Here is an 18,356-nt window from a genome sequence, read left to right as displayed (position 1 = left end):
AATAATTGTACCCTGCCTTTGTCAAAGTTTTCGAAATACTTCCCAACACATTTATATATTTTAGTTTAAAAAATACATTGGATTAACCTCATGAAGACATGTATGTGAGACAGACCCTTGGTATTCACTATAATGCATTATCATTGGCTTCTGTGGTCCATCCATCTCCATCTCTAAATCAAAGCTTTTGACTGCTTAAGCAAGCGGGGTGAAGTGCAGAATTGTATCTTGTATTGCATCTTCATGAAATAACAGCTAAGTAATATAATAACATTTCTTCATCTTCTTAATTTTTTTCCTAGGCTTGGCGTCTTCTTTGCCCCACTTCTTCCTGTGGTCCAAATCCTCAAATTGCTCCTGTTGTTCTATGTTAAGAAGGTAATTTAGTTGCCATTTTTCTTAGTTCTGAGGCACATGGCAGCATACATAGACAAAGGACAGGAGTGTGGAAGTGGATGCAATATTAGAGCCCTTCCCCGGTCAGGATAGAAAAGTTAGCAAATCACATTTAATTGGAGGAACTATGTTGACCAGAAGACCATTTACAGAAATGGAAATCCATCAGGAGTTCTGGGCCAAGAGGGAGATGTTTATTTCACACCCAGACACATTCAACAACATTCAGAAGCAGCAGTGAATGAAGGCACTGTTACTTTGAGATGTAAATTAGAGTATTCTTTTGTAAAATAAGTTTTTAAAAATGCTTTGGGAGGTTACATTTACAGGAGAAAATATTTTGGCCATGGTTTATTTTTCCTTCCTTAAAATCACCCTACATTATTTATTCCTTTGTAGAGTTTAAGTTACCCTTCAAGCAGAGGAGAAGCATTTATTGTCTAGAGTTCACCTGTTTCAACATACGTATATACTGCATGTAAGCTTTACTCAAAAATTACAGTTCTTAGGAATAAGTAAAAATCCATGAATTTTCCTATGAATCTATCTTAGGTCAGCTTGATGAGAAATTGTCAATGTCCCAGTAAACCCTGGCGTGCTTCTCACATGAGCACCATCTTCATCTCTTTGCTATGTTTCCCTTCATTCCTGGGCGCCTCCATATTCCTCTCCTATACTATCTGGGCGTAAGTAAATTTTCCGTGCAATATAACCTTGCGTTTACATTCCAGATGTGAAATATTTCAGATCAAATAATCATAACTTCCTCCTTCACATTTCTGTAATCTCCCTACTGTCATCCTTTGTCTGACACAAAATAGATCCAGTTTTGGTGCTTTTAGGGAGAAAGGAGCTCTTACCGGCACTGCGTTGTAGAACTTGTATCTCCATCCCATATAAAAGTTACCTTGTCACCAAAAAAAGTGTTCCTTTCCTCCTAAGAGGCCAGTCTTTTACCAATGCTAGTTCATTGGTGCTCACACCAGAACCATTTTAACACGATCTGTTGTCAGGTCAGGAAACTATAGACTGCGCTTCTGATAAAGTGACCCTGGGATTATTCTGTCATTGCAATTTTTAGTATGATGTTATTTTAACAAAGCACTTATTTTTCTTTTGAAAAATGTATCTTAAGCTGCTACAAATCGCTCTTTCCGTTAGTGGAGATGTCACAATTAGATCTGTCTTATTTTCCATTCTCAGAACTCCAATTCACACATAGTTGCACATGCTGCATCTTTTATATATGTCTATGGAGATTCTCAGCCATCCAGGTCATGGTTATCCCAAAGGTACTTTTTCAAAAGGCAACTGGACTTTGTTTTTCATTGAAGAGGTTTCACTTCTCATCCAAGTAGCTTCTTCAGTTCTGACTGTCAGAACTGAAGAAGCTTCTTGGATGAGAAGTGAAAAGTTTAAGAAAAAAATGAAATCCTGTTACCTTTAGAAAAAGCACCTTTGGCACATCTTTTATACATTGTTAAATAAAGAAGGAACATATGTTAAAAGGGAAATTGCTTCTTATACGTTGATGCTATAAATTGTGTTTAATGAATACTGAAAACACTGGTTTTATAGTAAGCAATATAGATTACATATAAATCTGTAAAATGAAGAATTAAATGTGGTAGTTACATGAAATATTTTTGCTTGACATTTTGATACTCAGCCTCTCTTTCCCCATACAGAATAAAACCATCAGAAATGTGTGGACCTTTTCAAACTTTTGATACCATCTATGATTCTTGGAAGGTATGGGTACTAAAGCTGGAAGAATCCAATCCAAATATCACTTGGTTTACCTGGATCCATCAAAACCTCTTCCAAACTTCCTATTTCCTGTTGTTAATCATTGCAATGTTGATGTAAGTTGAAATGACAAATTTATTTATGTAAGCCTAGAAAATCATAAACACTGGTTAGCCATGGTGCATAGAATATTTTTGCGGATGTATGTATCATGCAATAGAGTGATTGAATACTATGTATAAGTTGATTGCATGTTTCTGCTGCTGGGTATGCAAATCAAACAGGTATAATTTGCCATAGATTTTAGTTTAATATAATGTTTAGTTTGGTTTTATATGAACTTCTAGGAAGTTCATGAAAAAGTGTTAATTTGTCTTCTTCCAAACAATGTAAAAACCCTTAAAAAGTTGACTGGAAATATTTAATAGAAAATTATTAATGATTTGGAAAAGTAAAATGGAGACTATATTATAGGAAGATATATAAAATACAATTGATATTTTAAAAAGTACAAATTATGTACAGTATTAGTAAAGAGTTATAGAATGAACTGTCAGTTTACTTATTAGTTTACTTATTAGTAAACTTTTAATAAAAAATAAATTAATAAATATAATATGTATAACTTTAAGAACCATGGTGGTACAGTGGTTAGAATGCAGTGCTGCAGGCTAGTTCTGCTGATTGCCAGCTGCCTGCAGTTCGGCAGTTCGAGTCTCACCGGCTGAAGGTTGACTCAGCCTTCCAGCCTTCCGAGGTCGGTAAAATGAGGACTCAGATTGTGGTGGCAATGTGCTGACTCTGTAAAACCACTTAGAGAAGGATGTAAAGCACTGTGAAGCGGCATATAAGTCTAAGTGCTATTGCTATTTTTATACATCTTTAAATTACATATTTGTAATTGTGGTAAATGTTAAATTAGTAATTCCTGATTCACAGTGTGATTCAGAATTAAACTAATTACTCAACATGAAATCCAGAGTTTTGAATTTATTACGGTAAAAAGAAGAAATATTCTAAGGCTAATAAAGCAGCACGGTTACATAGAAAATTATGAATATGAGGTGATCTCTGCAGTAAAAAATAGTACAAGTATAATTATATTTAGTATTAAGTAAGTTTTTTTAACATCAAGAAGCCCTCTCTGTTGAATAGTTTATGCAATGCTAAGTAAAATACTTGAAATTTAGTTGAGATCATTTTTAATGTTAAAATGTATGATGTAAGATACATTTTATCAGGGGTGTCAAACTTAAGGTGCTTAGATTTGGCTCACTGGAACACCCTGGAAATAGTGAGGGACCAGCCCGCAGTGCCTCTGACAGTAGAAACAGAGCTCAGGGAGGCCCTGCAAGGCACGCCCAGGCTCTGTTTTGGGCTGCAACGGCCTCCTGCAGCCCTCTGCCAGCAAAAACGGAGGCCCAAGGAGGCTGCATGCTCTGGTTTCGCTGACAGAGAGCTGCAGGAGGCCATTGCGGTCAAAAATGGAGCCTTGACAAGTGACATCAAGCTGGCCATAGCCTCTGGCCATGCACCCGCCCAACCCCCCAAGATCAAACACAACCCTGATGTGGCCCTAAATGAAATCGAGTTTGACACCCCTACATTATACTATTAAGATCTTAACATTTGCTGTTGCGTTTAACATTTACAATTTTGTTTTGTTTGTTGAGAGTTTATATTTTTAATGAAAATTCAGGAACTAGAAAAAAGTTTATTTTTGCTGAACCGTTGATGTTTTGTTCACAAAGTAACTACTATATAATTACACACATAGCGAGGTGGCATATTTTATATACCTGCGTCTCACAATGTCAGCCCTATAAGATAGACCATAGTAAGAAATCATGCCACGTAGGTCAGTACTATTTTGATTGTAATAGCTACAGTAACAGATTCTTGCAAGTCTAAATGTGCTTCCTCACTTTATCTTAGTCTGAAGGAGCCTGTCTGAGATATGTACTCAAACTCGTTCCTTGCAGTGGGCTCAAACTGGGCTTGTCTGATCATTGCCTTAGTATTGGCTCTTCCTCCTGTTCTTGAAGGCCACTCTAAATGCTCTCTACAAGCAGTGGGTAGAGGTCTCAAGATACCCACCAAAAGATATACGTATTTTAGATGTGCTGACTTATCTGGTCATAGATAACTGATTCCTCTTGTTCTTCTAAAGGACTATGTTTCCTGTTCTATGACTGAAAATACTGGGCAAAGCCATTTTCCCTTGCCAATTCTCTTAGCCTTTTTGGAGCACACATTGTTCTTTTCATTATGTGTTAATTAATTTGTCAGGATAAATATCACATTATCCAGCCTTGTGTTTTACAGTGCTGTGATCTACTTCACCATTGAGATGATAAAGGGTCTACGGAGTATCATTTCAATACTAAAGAGCCAGATTGCCAATGTGAGTACTAAAGGGGAGTGGTTCCCCTTTTTAAACAATCGTAATTTAAACATAGAGTAAAAAAGAAACATTAGTAATTAAAAGGATGACAACAAAAACCCTACCAGAAATATAGAAGGTACCGTAGCCTAAAGCAAATATTTAAAACCTGCATAAACTGAGATTATGTATGCACTCGTTTGAAACAAGCAAATATAATGATCTGGATTTATTTTTATTGATTTTATTTATTAAATTGTTATGCAGGCCATCTCCCCCAGAAGGTGGGGAAGCATGATGAGCAGAATTTATATCATCATTTACACAATTCCACATTTCCAGAGCCCTTATTTCCTCTAGTCCCAAAGCTACTACCAGTGTCCTTGGCTTTTCCCCTTTCTTATCTTCTCCCCTGAAACGTTTCTATCTAAAACAAGTCCAGTGTATTCCATTTCCAGAGGAAACATACTTGGACACAACCCTCTCAACCCCCTCCAAAAAAAAAAAAAACCTAGCATTTGTAGGCATTTTGTATATCCTTATCCATTTTTAGTATTTCTATCTAAACAGACAATTTTAGGCAGGAATAATCTATTATGAGTTACATGATGACCCTGGCTAAAAAATGGAGACTAAATCTGTTTTAAAATATTTTTAAACAAAAAAAATCTTAAAGAGATTTTACTGTGTTTATTCTCAGGCAATACTGTTTCCTACGTTTGTAACAATCTCTAATTTTAAAAAAAGTTTGTTTGGTTTTCTCTTGTACTTTGTTATATGGCAGCTAACAAAAATATTCATTTCTAATGTTGCAACATTTTATTTGTCCTGAAAAAAAAAGAACAGAATTATACAGTTAATTATTAACTTACTGATTTCCTCAAAAATGTTCAGCCAAAATCGGTAACTAAATAGCAATTGCCAAAGTTGGTAATATTCACCAATTTAATTACAGTCCCTCAATTCAGCTTTACCTGGTGACTTTTTTAAGAAAAAAGAGCTTGTCTTCCTGCATGGCACAACTTACACTAGTTGTAGCTAGGTAGTTGAAAGGAGAGGGCTGCAAACTGTCTGGTGCTCAAAGCTCTACAGATAAAATGGACCTCCTACTCTAGGTACCTGAACTGCAATATGACATTTCCGTTCATACCAATTTTGCCAATCCTAAACTTTTAGCAATCAACTCTAGCATAAAAAACAATTCGCATTCCTACATTGTATTTTTTTCAGCGTTCATGATTTTCACATTCTGTTAAGAAAGTCAGTTTCCTACTGCTCATCTTAAATGTGTTTCTTATTCCAGGAAAGAGAAGACAAGAAGTTTCTCATTCAAAGACTTCATATTATATATGAAAAATGAAAGTACAACAGGGTGAAAATGAGGTAAGGCTATTTGGAACTAATACGGACAAGATAGGACAGGACAGCGATATGCCAAACAAGGGGACCAAGCAGTTGGCTGAAAGCTTTGCTCAAACTAGCAGAAGCCTATGCTAAATTCACAGTTAGTAGCCTCATATGTTACAGTTTTGTTTTGGGATTCTGCAATAGTTGCTTTCTGTTTTCTCTCTTTCAGTAGACCAAAATACCAAGTGCAGTTATGGGTTTTTCTAAGCCCCCTCCTTCAGTGTACAATACTATAACAAATTACGAAATTTTGGGCAGAAAATTACAAGCTCTGAAGCAAATAGATTTCAGAGGAAGGTCTTGTTTTTGTCATTATCACACACTCATGAGACTATCCCCAATATCCACCTTAAGATATTGTGCTGCCATGATTGCAGGAACTTTCTCTGGAAGGAACATGACCTAAGCAACAACATGAACAAGTGGATGCTGAATTCTTGCTATGACTAACAACATTTTTCCTAATAACATTTTTCTTCCATTTAGGCTCAAGACTGAAAGTACTCCCTTCCATCAGAAGTATGGCAGGCATGGAAAAAAAGGATGGGAGTCTGGGAGAGGGGGAACACATTATAGCAGAAGTTTAGGCTAGGTTAAAGTTGAGGTTAAGTTGAGGTATTCCTCAACTTACGACCACCATTGAGCCCGAAGTTTATGTTGTTAAGTGAGTTTTGCCCCATTTTACTACTTTCCTTGCCACAATTCTTAAGTGAATCACTGCGGTTGATAACTTAGTAACCTGGTTGCTAAGTGAATCTGGCTTCTCTTTGCTTGTCAGAAGGTCACAAAAGGGGATCACCTGACCCTGATACACTGCAACATTCATAAGTATGAACTTTGGATCCTCTATTCAACACATAGGATGCTAGAGGACATTATACAGCAGAGGTGGGCAACTATGGCCCCTTTATGACTTGTAGACTTCAACTCCCAAAATTCCTGAGCTAGCATGGCTTGCTCAGGAATTCTGGGAGTTGAAGTCCATAATTCATAAAAGGGCCATAGTTGCCCACCCCTGTTATACAGTAATTCAAGTATTGTATATGTCTGGGATTTTATGAGGTTGGACTGTATTTTGCAACTTGGTATTTTGAGAACAAAATGTAAAAAGGCAAGGTTAAGGGTTGAAAAATGTGTTGTCAATAGGAAATGTATTGTTCATTACATTGACTCTAAAATCATCACTAATTTTCTTATTACATTACAGATCCATTTTCCCTTAGCATCTTTACCAGTGAATGTACCAATTGAACCTTTTGCTGAAGGATTTCTTAGGAAAAGGAAAACAGATATGGGACTATCCAGAAAAGGTTTGATGAACATGTTCATGCTGCTAAAGACATCTGACGTTGACTCCCTTCACTTCCTGTATGTGAATGTCATCTACCTTTAGCTGAAGAAGTTATATTCTGTTTGCTGGCCATTCCAGTTTGTCTTCAGCCAAATGGTAACCTTACCTGAACCAGACTAAGAGCTTCCAGACTTCCTGAAGATTTTTACAGACAATTTTTATAACAGAGCAGTCAGATTTATATTTTATAATGAGCAATGGTCTAAGTACTTTGTTTTGCCAGGATTATGAAATCTGTGACCTCACATGGAAAGTGTAGAGTTACTGGAAAGAAATCTTTCTTACACAGGACATCATGGCTTCATATTATTAAAAATGACTGCCTTTAAAAAGTTCTCTAGTTGTAAATTATATTCCCTTTTAATTCATTTGCTACTAATTACCTAAATGATGGTGACTAGTTGTCATTTGTTAAGTTCTCATAGTGTGCAGTTACTCCAACATGGCTGTGCATGCCTACGTTTTAACTCATATCCTTTGAATGGATTTTCACTTCAGGTTGAGCCCTAATCTGTAGAGGAAATCTTAACTCTTTGCTACCTCATCTTTTATTTTCTTTATGGAACTAAGGTATACAGTTACGGGCCGTTTTTCACAATTTCTATGTTCCAGGCAGTAAATAAAATCTGAAACTTTCTTTTTAGAATTGTCTGAGCCATAAGAGTCAGGTGAGTGAAAGGAGATATGAGAGTGTGTGTCATGGTGAAACCAAAGGATTTTTTTTTAAAATAAAAGTGTTGCAATCTAAGCCATGTGCTCAAAACTCATTGAAAAATTCTAGCTGCTCTAATGCCTTATGGAAATTAAGAAATTAAGAAAAGGAGTCTCACTAGATGGTACATGAATGTTATCCCACAATAAAATCTCATGCCCTTTATTCCAGCTGTGGAAAATATTTTCCCAAACATGTTAACTGGCAGTGGAGCATCAGAACTAATCTCATTTCTGGACATGTCATATCTCCAATCTATCCATGTTGAATATTAAGGACCGTCTGTGCTTGCTTGAATTGATACAATTGGAAATGCTACTTTAACAATCAATGATGAAAGGTGTTTCCGAATCAGAGGTTCAGAAAGCAATGTAACAGGACTACCATCAGCTCTACTTCTTGGAGGTCAGTGGCTGTCCCTTACCAGCCCTTTTTTGCTTATTCTCTGAGCCCAAGCTAATTCCTCAGGGAGACTATAATTTTGGCCTGCAAACTAAATATCTTCTAAAGAACAAATTACTAGAACAAAGCTACTAGTAAATTTCAATAAAATGAAAGTAATGATGAGCCTTGTACAGAATGATGCTGTAAGAGCTGCTTAATCATTGACACAGTAGTTTTTATTCTATGAAATATTTATTTCAGATAAATATTTAATTGTCTAATTTAGAGCACTGTCATAAAAAACCCAGTAAGAAAATATGGCAGCATAAAATAGGTTAGTTCATAGCATTCAGATACATTGAGTTCATAATTGACTGGCTTTTGGTATTGGGAATTCAGTGCAATTAAAGCTCCCATTAAACTGGGTGTTTATGGAGGGTGAACACAGAGGGATATAGCATGATGAGATAGGAGAGTCAGTTCTATGGGTTGAATCTGCCCATTTTGTGAGACAGGACGAGAATGTCATCTGTGTTTACCTCTAGTAAAACCACCTTTGTGATTGTCCAGCAGTAGGTGCAACCGAACTGAATGCCAGCATTCATTCTGTAAGTAATCTTTATTATACTTTTAACCCTAGTATATGTTTGGTTTCTTATAAACCATTCAAAGACTTGAGAGTTACTGAATTCGAATAAGTAAATAAATGCATTCAAATAACTGGTTAGTGGCTCTGATAGAGGCCACTGATATCACAAGACAATAACATGGAAAGCTGAGAAGATAAAAGTTTAAGTGAAAAGAGTGATAGAAGAGCTGAGGTTTAAACAGATAAACATCCAATATTGACAAGGCTCTCATCTCGTTACATCTTAAACTTAATTGGTTGAGAGAAGTAATTAGTTGTGCAGAACTGTAGAACTGCTACATTGCATATCCATTTTATAATTCAACTATAATCTACTGATGTTTTTGCTGGTGATTCATGACTCAGCTAATCTGGCTCACATGATGGTATGAGCTCACCAAAAACCTGAAATCCCAGAATGTGACATTCTTGTGAGAAGAAATCAAAGTCAAGGAAACACAACAGAATAAACACATTTCTAATGTATCTCACAGAAAACCAATAGTATACAATACAGCAAACATTGTATATGGCATTTAATACAGTAGGTCAATGTTGCCCCTGCACACTGGTCTAGATGGGATTTCTAGCTGAGGAACAGCAGAGATTGCATCATTGGCAAAAGCTATCTGCCAAACCCCATCAAGTTAATACTTCTTAGGTTTGAATTTTTGGTTAGATCATTGTAGAAAACTACTGACAACTAAAACACAAGAGACTATGCACACAAAAAGGTACTCAGACTTGAGCAATCTGGATTTCTAGTGTGTTATAGAACAGGATTTTGTTTGCTTTGTACTTCCATCAAATCTGACTTCATACAAAACACAGAAACATGAGTGAAATTAAATTTCATGCTGCCTACAAACCTGATTGGTACCTCTGTTACAGCATATTTTACCAGTCATTATTTCAACTCTACAAATGTTCATCTAGAGGAAATGATACAATACTTTGTATATCATTACTGGGCTTACCATTAGAAGCTGCATTCCCTTTCAATGCATCTGCATGCAGTAGCAACAATCCAATTTGCCAGTTAAGAGGCAATCCACTGAATAATTTAAATGACATTTTTCTACATCAAAGATTGTAATAGCAAAGTTGATCCGCTGCCTGCAGGAAACACTTCAGCTGACGTTTCCAAATTCCAGCTTCAATCATGCAGGGTGGATTGAAACCACTTCATTACATCAGATAAGCCCCTGCCATCTCGTGCACTGATCTCAACCACCGTGATAACCTGTTTGGCACAAGCAATGATATCTTGGATTCGGAATAATGACTTCATCTCCACCAGGGACATGTAGCATGGTAAGTCTCTAGGATTCAGAATAGTGAGAAAAAAAAATAGTTACACACCCACTTCTATTTGCCTGCTGAGCTGATAAAAGCCACTAATGTAAGTCTTCTGTGTGGAAATTCAGCTTAACTGTCTTACATTTTGTTGAAAATGAGGAGGACAGGAACTGATGTTAGCTGTTCAGCAGAAAGGACGGACAGAAGCTGGACACAGGATGCGGAAATCTGGGTAGGGTTGGCAGCATCAATCATATACTGCAGGAGACAGGGAGACAGATACTTAAACAATATCCTAAAGTACCTTATAAGCTTGTTTGTTTATTTCACTATTTGTGCCGTTTGCCATGGCAAAACTAGAAATACATAAAAATTTAGTACAATCTGAAATTCTCCCAAATAGACAATTTTATAGACAATAGGCTGTAAGACTACATTTTTACAACTCTTTAATCCTTTTATTCGGGGTGGAGTTGGGGCAATTGAATGGAGCTGACCGGATGCCCTTCCTGACACCTATGCAGAATTCTCATAGGTGTCAGGAAGGGTATCCGGCTATTAAACACATTAAACACTCAGCTCCATTCAGTCACCCAACTCCACCCCAAATAAATGGATTAAAGAGTGAATGCTAAATATAATATATGCATACCTAAGTATAAGAAATTTGTTTACCCTATATATTACATACAGGTTTAGAATTATATTTTCTTATAAAGGAATGCCAATAGTCCCACCAAATCTGGCAGAAGGGATATTCCCCATGTCCCATTGATTAAAGAGCATCGCCTGGCAGGACCTAAGAGATGTGTCATCTTGTAGCATTGCCTGTCCTTTTGGAGCACCATTCCTCCCAATATTAGATCAGCCCCAAACCTAGCTAGTTTCTGCTGAATCCTTAAGACCTGGCTTTTCTTTCACATATGTGGCTGGGAAGTAGTTGTGATCATGAGCTGGGCAAATTTGTTACTGATTGGTTTAGCCTTTGCCATTTTTCGTTTTTGCTTTCCTCGTGTGTTTTTATGTACTGCATTTTGTGTTGAACAAAAACAATCTGAAAGACCGTATTAGGGAATGATCACCCTGGAGACAATTTGAATCTATGTGGTTGCTGAGAGTCGAGAGTCAACACTGACTTGATGGCACATAATCATTTTTATTATGTTGACGTTTTCATTGGATTAGCTATCTAGAGTCTTTTTATGTGAGACGGGCACCATATAAATCTAATACATAAAACGCTCTAGCCTAAGAAATAAGAGTCGGGAATTTACTTAGCAACAATAGCCTGGAACATTTAGATACATACAATCTATTAAATATAAGTTGAGATTCTAAATCCAATTGACATGTCCCAAAACATCTAGAATAGTTTAAAAAAATATACACTGTAGTTGTAAAGTTAGTAACAAAGTTGTTAAAAGAATCTGGCTTCCCCACTGACTTTGTCAGAAGTTTGCAAAAGGTCATCACATGACCCCATAATATGAGCAACTGTCATAAATATGAGTCACTTGCCAGGCACCTGAATTTTGATCATATGACCATGGGGATGCTGTAACAGTCGTAAGTTTGAAAAATGATCAAGTCACTTTTTTATTGCTGTTATAACTTAGAATGGTCATCAAATGAAGAGTTGTAAATCAAGGACTACCTGTATTTATTTGACATTTTTTCCCACTTATAGCAAAAAAACTTTCAGCAGTTTAAAATCTTAATTGTAACAAAGTACCCATGGCGCCATTATAAATTTAAAATAAACAATACGCCAAAGTTAAAATAACGTGAAGAACAGAAGAACCAGCAAACAGAAACAATAAATAAATTGCAACAAATCAAAAACTTTCTTGAATAATGCTATATTCAGTAGTCACTCAAAGCTTAATAAAGTGGGAACTGAACAAATTTTAGGGGCAAGATATTCTAGAGCACTTTAATATGGTTGGGGCTTCCTTTGGGAGTACTGTGGGTTGCATCCAGCCCTTGGGTTTGGCACCTCCGCTCTAGAGCTGCACTCTGTAGCTGCACACCAACCACACTTTTAATAACCATGCCCCTCCCCACAAAAGGAAGAATAGAGACAAAGTGGTAGTGTCAAATGCAAATGGGTCCAGGGAGAGCCTCTTGAGGAGACACTCCACAGCCACTTTCAAGGCAGCTGACCTTAATTTCCTCTCTCACCCAATCTGTTCCCTCTCTTCCAGATACCCGAAGGAACCAAGAGGGATGAAGCACACAAGGGACAACCAAAAGAGCACCCTATCAATTTCATTAAAGTTCAAAGGATAGAACCCATTCCGGGTAACATGGCTAGATGGACCCACAAAGAACCAAGATTTTGATGAATCAGAGTAGCCTTCACAAAAAATTGTGTTAAATAGTCATAGGAGCAGCATACAGATAGTCCTTAACTTACAACTGGTCATTTAACACTGTTCAAAGTTATGACAGACTTCAAAAAAATCTACTCATGACCCATCTTCGAAATTACGACTGCCATTCCCCCTCACCTAGCGGTTGTGTGATTGGATTTCAGGTGCTTGGCAATCAGCTCATCTTTATGGTCAGCTTCAGCATTATCTGGTCATGTGATCTTGATTTACAATGTTTTTGCTATTTTCTGGGGGGAAAATGGCAAAAAACACCCATGGATATGCCGGATTTGCTTAATGACCATGTAGCTCACATAACAAGCATGTGTTTCACTTAACAACAGTGATGACTCACTTTGCAATAAAACAATCACAAAATCAAGTTAGGTCACGAGGTTTATGTTGTTTATATGACGGCAACAACTTGCAACCAATATTCTGGGTTCCACTGAGGTCCTAAGTTGAGGACTACCTGTATAGATCTTTCTACCTTCCGTTCCCTAAATGTCTGTGCCAGTGCAAGAGGTCAGACTGAAAGGGGTCAGAGGTTTTGTGGTAGCTATAAATCTTACAACAGTACAGGAATGTGAAAGCCCACAAAAAATAAACAAGGAGCCTTGTTTCCATGCAGACAAATCCAAGTTCCAGGAATCAGAGCTAAGTATACTCTTGTACAAATCCAAAGTTCAATCAGGGAATCAAAAACACTGACGAAAGTCAGGCCTAAGAATGAGAAGTTGCTCACCAACAGAAATCCGATCCCCAAGCCCTTCTTTTATAACATGATTCAGGCTTGTCTGTTTTCAAAGTCAAGTATCTTTTGAGGGCCCTTACGAAGCATTCGCCACCCTGAGAAGGCGAGAGTCCCTGATCACAAGGTGCCATTTAAGATTAATATTATACTACCATTGCCTGGATCTTTAACCCAGAGAGCAGATTTCTGAGAAAGCAATGTCACCACCCTTGCACAACCAGGTTTTGGAAATATACAGTTCACTAGAGAGGCACGTTCATCAAGTTGTGGACAAGAAGTGTTTTACAAGGACTGCATTACAGCCGACAAACCTTTGCACTGATACATGTACAGTACCAGTAGGCCAGCTAAAGACCTGGACACCCTCTAGCCCAGTAAGTAGCTGCTCTACTTCTTCCCTTTTTCTGTCAAGCATCTGCCATTTATCTGCTCACTTATCTTCACCATCCTTCCAATTTATAACACTGCACATTTTTTTTGTCCAACTCCAATATTACAGGATAAGCATGACCATAATCACCCAGAATCTTCAACTCTGCCAAAAATAATTCTAAGTAGTATTCTTCCAATCTGACCTAATTCTCCCTTTCAAAAAAACATTTCATTGTTTAGCACCATCTCTCAGCCCTTTGTGTCCATATAAGCAGAAAAAACTGGTGTATCATTGACGGAAGTTGAAAGGCCTCTGTTCTGCGCCCCACTCCCTTTAGCAGTCCTCTGAACTTTTAACTGCTGACCAGCCCCAGAATAACCATACAATCCTAACACTTAGACAAGCATTTCCCTGACTCCTTAAAAGAGCAGGAATCCCCCCAGGATAAAAGGAGACACCATATATAGATATGAAATCCACATATCTGAGGACGATCTTCCTTTATGGATTTCACACAGGATCAAAACCCAAATTAGGAGCATCTACACATCTGCACAGGAAGGACATGTGTTAAAACCAGCATGTTCACAAACCCCTTTGAACGCATCAAGGACTAGTCCCCCTATAAAACCAAGCCTCTGGACCCCATTTCTTATGGAATCTACCCCCAAAAGCAAATCTCTTTGTTTTTGGGAATAAAATTGGATCTCTTCTCACAGTATGTCTGGATTTCATTTTTTCATTTGTTCGTGTGCCACCATGGCTCGCAGGACCTCAAACTATTATTCTAACATCATAAAAACTGGTTATAATCTTGAACACTTATTAGAAAAATACCACTGAATTATACATAATGCATTAATGAACACTCACCAAGACAGCATGGCAGTCGCTATAGTAACTGGACCAGATAGGACCCATGCATCCTCCTAGCTCTCGAATTGTGATCTTCTTTCCTATTGGGAGATCCGTAAGATTCGTGCCTACCTGCAAAAACACAATCATACATATACACAGATGTGCAAATGAATTAATGTGTAACATACCATAAACTACAATAGGTTTTATTCCCAAGAATGGGTGCACAAAACTGTAGATACTGTCTATTCTGTTAATAAGGTTCTTATCAGGGTATAGTAATCTAACTCTCCCAACTCTAATGAGAAAGAGCAAAATCTGAATATTTTTACATTACAAGTTTTGGTATGCAATATCATAAAGTTGTTTTCAGGATCCTCAGATACCCGAGCCCTATCTTCAGTGCAAGTTCTGATATAATTCAGTAGTACCAGAAGGCCTTCTGTTTTCATTGTTGGTATGTTTTTCAGGATTTAAATATCCAAAAATATCCATGTCATATACATACTATTGAGCTATGACAAACCTGTCTAACATTTCCTCAGGCACTTGCCTTTTCCAAGACTGGAAAAAGCAGCAGCTGAAAAATCATGTTAGAGGGAACATGATAATAATTCAATTCATTTATTTATTTTTCACATTTTTAAACTGCCTATCTCCCTGAGAGATGGATATTATTGGTTAACTACATAATAACAAGCCATCAGTGGACGCATCCTATATCAACATACATTACAAAATATAATGGAAGGAAAATAATAACAATTGCAGAGGAGGTAGCAAAGTTTGTCCCAGAAGAATTAATCCTGAGGGCCACCTACCGGCTTTAATTACACGAGGCTTTAAAACCTGCTTGGAATGAAGACATGAAAACAAGCATGAACATGATGATTAGTAACATTGCAATAGTTACAATCAACTATAAAATTACAGTTAGAGCAGCAAAAAAATTATTTTTTAGAAGTAGCTGTAACCCTATAGTACAAGGATCTTCAAACTTGGCAATTTTAAGACTTGTGGACTTCAATTCCCAGAATTCTTGAGCTAACATGACTGGAGGAGAAATTCTGGGAGTTGAAGTCCACAGGTCTTAAACTTGCCAAGTGTGAAGATTCCTGCTATAGTATTGTGATGCACAAGTGAACTGAGCTTCATTTAAATCCTACTGGTAGATTAAGAGATTCTGGTAAAGAAACAACACATAAAATGGTATAGTGTGTACTGTCTAGTGAACAGACTAAGCCAGGATTCACTATCTTTATTACAAAATTTGTAAAGATTTAAAGTACTAACAAAGTAATTGGTGTTACTTCTTTTAGCAATGACAACTTCCAACAAATGTTTTCTCTTTTCTCTTTACAGAATTACAACTAATATATGATTGTGCTGTCTTACACAAACTTAAGGTGATGCCACACCGTATTTCAACTGAGTTCATGTCACAGCTTTAACTTGGATATTCCAAAATGCAGTTTCCCCTGCTTCAGTCATTTTGATGTAGATTTATAAATATTTTACTATTATTTTGTTGCATGATCCACATTCATTTAAGCATCAGCTCGTGGACAGACACCCTGTCATTTTCCTGATGAATTTGCTGATACAGCTCAAAATTTGTTTTTTTCAATTATTGCAAGGTGAAAGCAGTCCTATTCTTTACGCACTCTTCTGTTAGAATGCAGTATGAAATCCACAAAAATCTGTCGAGCTCATAATTCACTTCTACAAACCTGTGTCATAGAGGGAAAGTTCCAAATGAGCCAATCAACATTTTACTTAATTGAGAAGAGTCCCTCAAACTCATACCTGGATTGTCATCAAATTAACTGAAATATCTAATTCAACTAGAATTTGATTATCTTAGGCTTCACATATTTTCCCCAGCAGAAATATTAAATACTGACTCAATGTCAGTAGACATGACACAGTGTGCAGTTTTCAGTATTGTTGTATGTATAAAGGTATTAGGCTAGAAATCATGAAATCTAGTCTTGCCTTAGCTATGAAGCCAACTCGGTGCCTTTAGGCAATTATTTGCTTAGACCTGGGAAGAAGCCAAGGAAAAACCACTTCTGAAAATCTTGTCCTCAAAAACCCAGGGATTAGTTTAGGCAATTGCCAGGAGAGAAGGCTGACCTGAAGGCATAGAAAGAGAGCTTTCTCTATTATTTACTGAAAAATACAAACAAATCTAAGCATACAGCATGTGGTATCCTACACTGCATCTACTATTAATCCACTAGCCTAGCAAAATATATTCAATACCTAAACAGCACACCATATCCATTTCCCTCAGCAGTTTGTACAGTTTGACTAACAATACTCAGCCACCAGATACACTGTGAGGAAAAGAGCCTAATGCAGAAGGCATATACCTCCCTCTTGCCCTATAATACTGAGAAAAGGGAAGGGAGAACAGAAAAGGCTGTTTAAGGGTATGTATATAAGAATGTTTGAATGAACCTGAGTCTCCTAATCCTATTTTCCACTGCCTCATATATTGTACTTGCCAGCTCCAACTATTTAGGTGGGCTCAATTCTAGAAACCAATCAACCCTGATCTATTCAAGCAACAGTAGTCAAATAATTCCTTTCACTGGATTTCTTTTCACCAAAACTAGTGAACCGAACATAATAAAAGCCATACCGTTGGCAAAGTAGCTGGTGGGTCTCCAAGGTCCTTGGCACCATCTTTGGAGCTCAGCTGTATTTTTGAGCCATTAAGGAAGATGATAGGAAAGAATAACATTCAATACAGTAAGATACAGGTCGGATTCAAATTTTCCAGAATAGCCTTTCTCAAACCAATGCTCTCAGATGTCTTCCACTGCCTATGTTTATCTGGGAATTACGGAAATATTTATCAAAGATCATTATCTGGAAGATAGCAGGATATGAGTAGGAAAGGCTGCTCAAGAAGGAGATCCCATCTACACCCTTACCCAATACAGCAAGGACTAAATATTCTGGGTCAAAAAACCTACGTTCCAAACGTCAAGCAGGCTTTTTAAAAAATTCCATCCCTCTCTCTGACACTTAACTCCACATGTTAGTCCCAAGATGGCACAAGAGGCCAACCCTTATAATTTTTTTCCAGAGTGTGCATTTAACGATTTAATATTGTATTGCACTTGAAAAAGTAATGGCACCGGACAGAAAGCCATATTCCAAGTCTTCCTTTTGCATTTAAACTTCATTAAAATTAAATATAATCCATTACGGGTTGATGTTTTTTTCACACTCATACATTTAATGGATGCCCTCTTCAGTCCCAGTTAAAATCACAATTTAGTATTCACAATTTAGTAATCACTTTCTGAAATCTCTAGAGGCCACCCACAGTCTATGCATCTCTGCCCTGGCAGACACCACCTCCTTGGGCAAAAGCGTCTCCTCGCTCCTTTTCCCTTCCTCGCTAGGCACTCCTCTACTTCGTCCGCCTTTGACCCACGAGCCCCGCTTCCCCCTTCCCCGTCGGGACTCGAGGATATTCTGCAGCCGCTTCACCAGCAACGTCTTTCCTACCCCGGTCGCCCCAAGAAGCAGGCAGCAGAGAGAAGCATCACAGCTTCCCGCCATTCCCATAGCAACCAAGGCCCGACCGTCCGGTCGCCAACGTTCTTCGCAGCGTTCATTGCTTCAGAGCGACAGTTTGCTTCGTTCACGCTTCACCCAATCGCTAAGGCCTGC

General features: G+C 37.6%; 2 protein-coding genes across 9 annotated transcripts in view; one reads left to right on the top strand and one right to left on the bottom strand.

The window, feature by feature from the left end:
- TMC6 (transmembrane channel like 6) overlaps window positions 1-7,932 on the top strand; it is a 33,730-nt gene extending 25,798 nt beyond the window's left edge. For all 6 annotated transcript variants that reach the window (XM_087922978.1, XM_087922982.1, XM_087922977.1 and 3 more), the window contains 6 exons: window positions 303-378; window positions 949-1,082; window positions 2,085-2,261; window positions 4,471-4,549; window positions 5,832-5,911; window positions 7,143-7,932. In XM_087922978.1, the coding sequence (XP_087779104.1) occupies window positions 303-378; window positions 949-1,082; window positions 2,085-2,261; window positions 4,471-4,549; window positions 5,832-5,888 (523 nt within the window). In that variant the 3' untranslated portion in view covers window positions 5,889-5,911; window positions 7,143-7,932. The remainder of the gene's footprint in view (window positions 1-302; window positions 379-948; window positions 1,083-2,084; window positions 2,262-4,470; window positions 4,550-5,831; window positions 5,912-7,142) is intronic.
- A 664-nt stretch (window positions 7,933-8,596) lies between these two features.
- On the bottom strand, window positions 8,597-18,339 carry ARL16 (ARF like GTPase 16). Of its 3 annotated transcripts, none has more exons than XM_026701831.2 (5): window positions 18,158-18,339; window positions 17,314-17,372; window positions 14,682-14,795; window positions 10,452-10,567; window positions 8,597-10,332 (listed from the first exon to the last, which is right to left on the bottom strand). In XM_026701831.2, the coding sequence occupies exons 1-5, from the start codon at window positions 18,249-18,251 to the stop codon at window positions 10,167-10,169; spliced, it is 549 nt and encodes a 182-aa protein (XP_026557616.1). In that variant the 5' UTR covers window positions 18,252-18,339; the 3' UTR covers window positions 8,597-10,166. The 3 variants fall into 3 exon arrangements, with proteins under 3 accessions (XP_026557616.1, XP_087779110.1, XP_087779111.1); XM_087922984.1 differs by having other exon boundaries at window positions 17,314-17,379; window positions 18,159-18,339; XM_087922985.1 differs by lacking the exon at window positions 17,314-17,372 and having other exon boundaries at window positions 18,192-18,338.
- Window positions 18,340-18,356: the final 17 nt, after the last annotated feature.

This window comes from Pseudonaja textilis, chromosome 2 (assembly GCF_049901715.1).
Source record: "Pseudonaja textilis isolate UNSWEBS1 chromosome 2, rPseTex1.2, whole genome shotgun sequence".
Lineage (NCBI taxonomy): Eukaryota > Metazoa > Chordata > Lepidosauria > Squamata > Elapidae > Pseudonaja > Pseudonaja textilis.
Note: the sequence above shows the minus strand (reverse complement) of the source record. Positions and strands in the feature narration are given on the sequence as shown.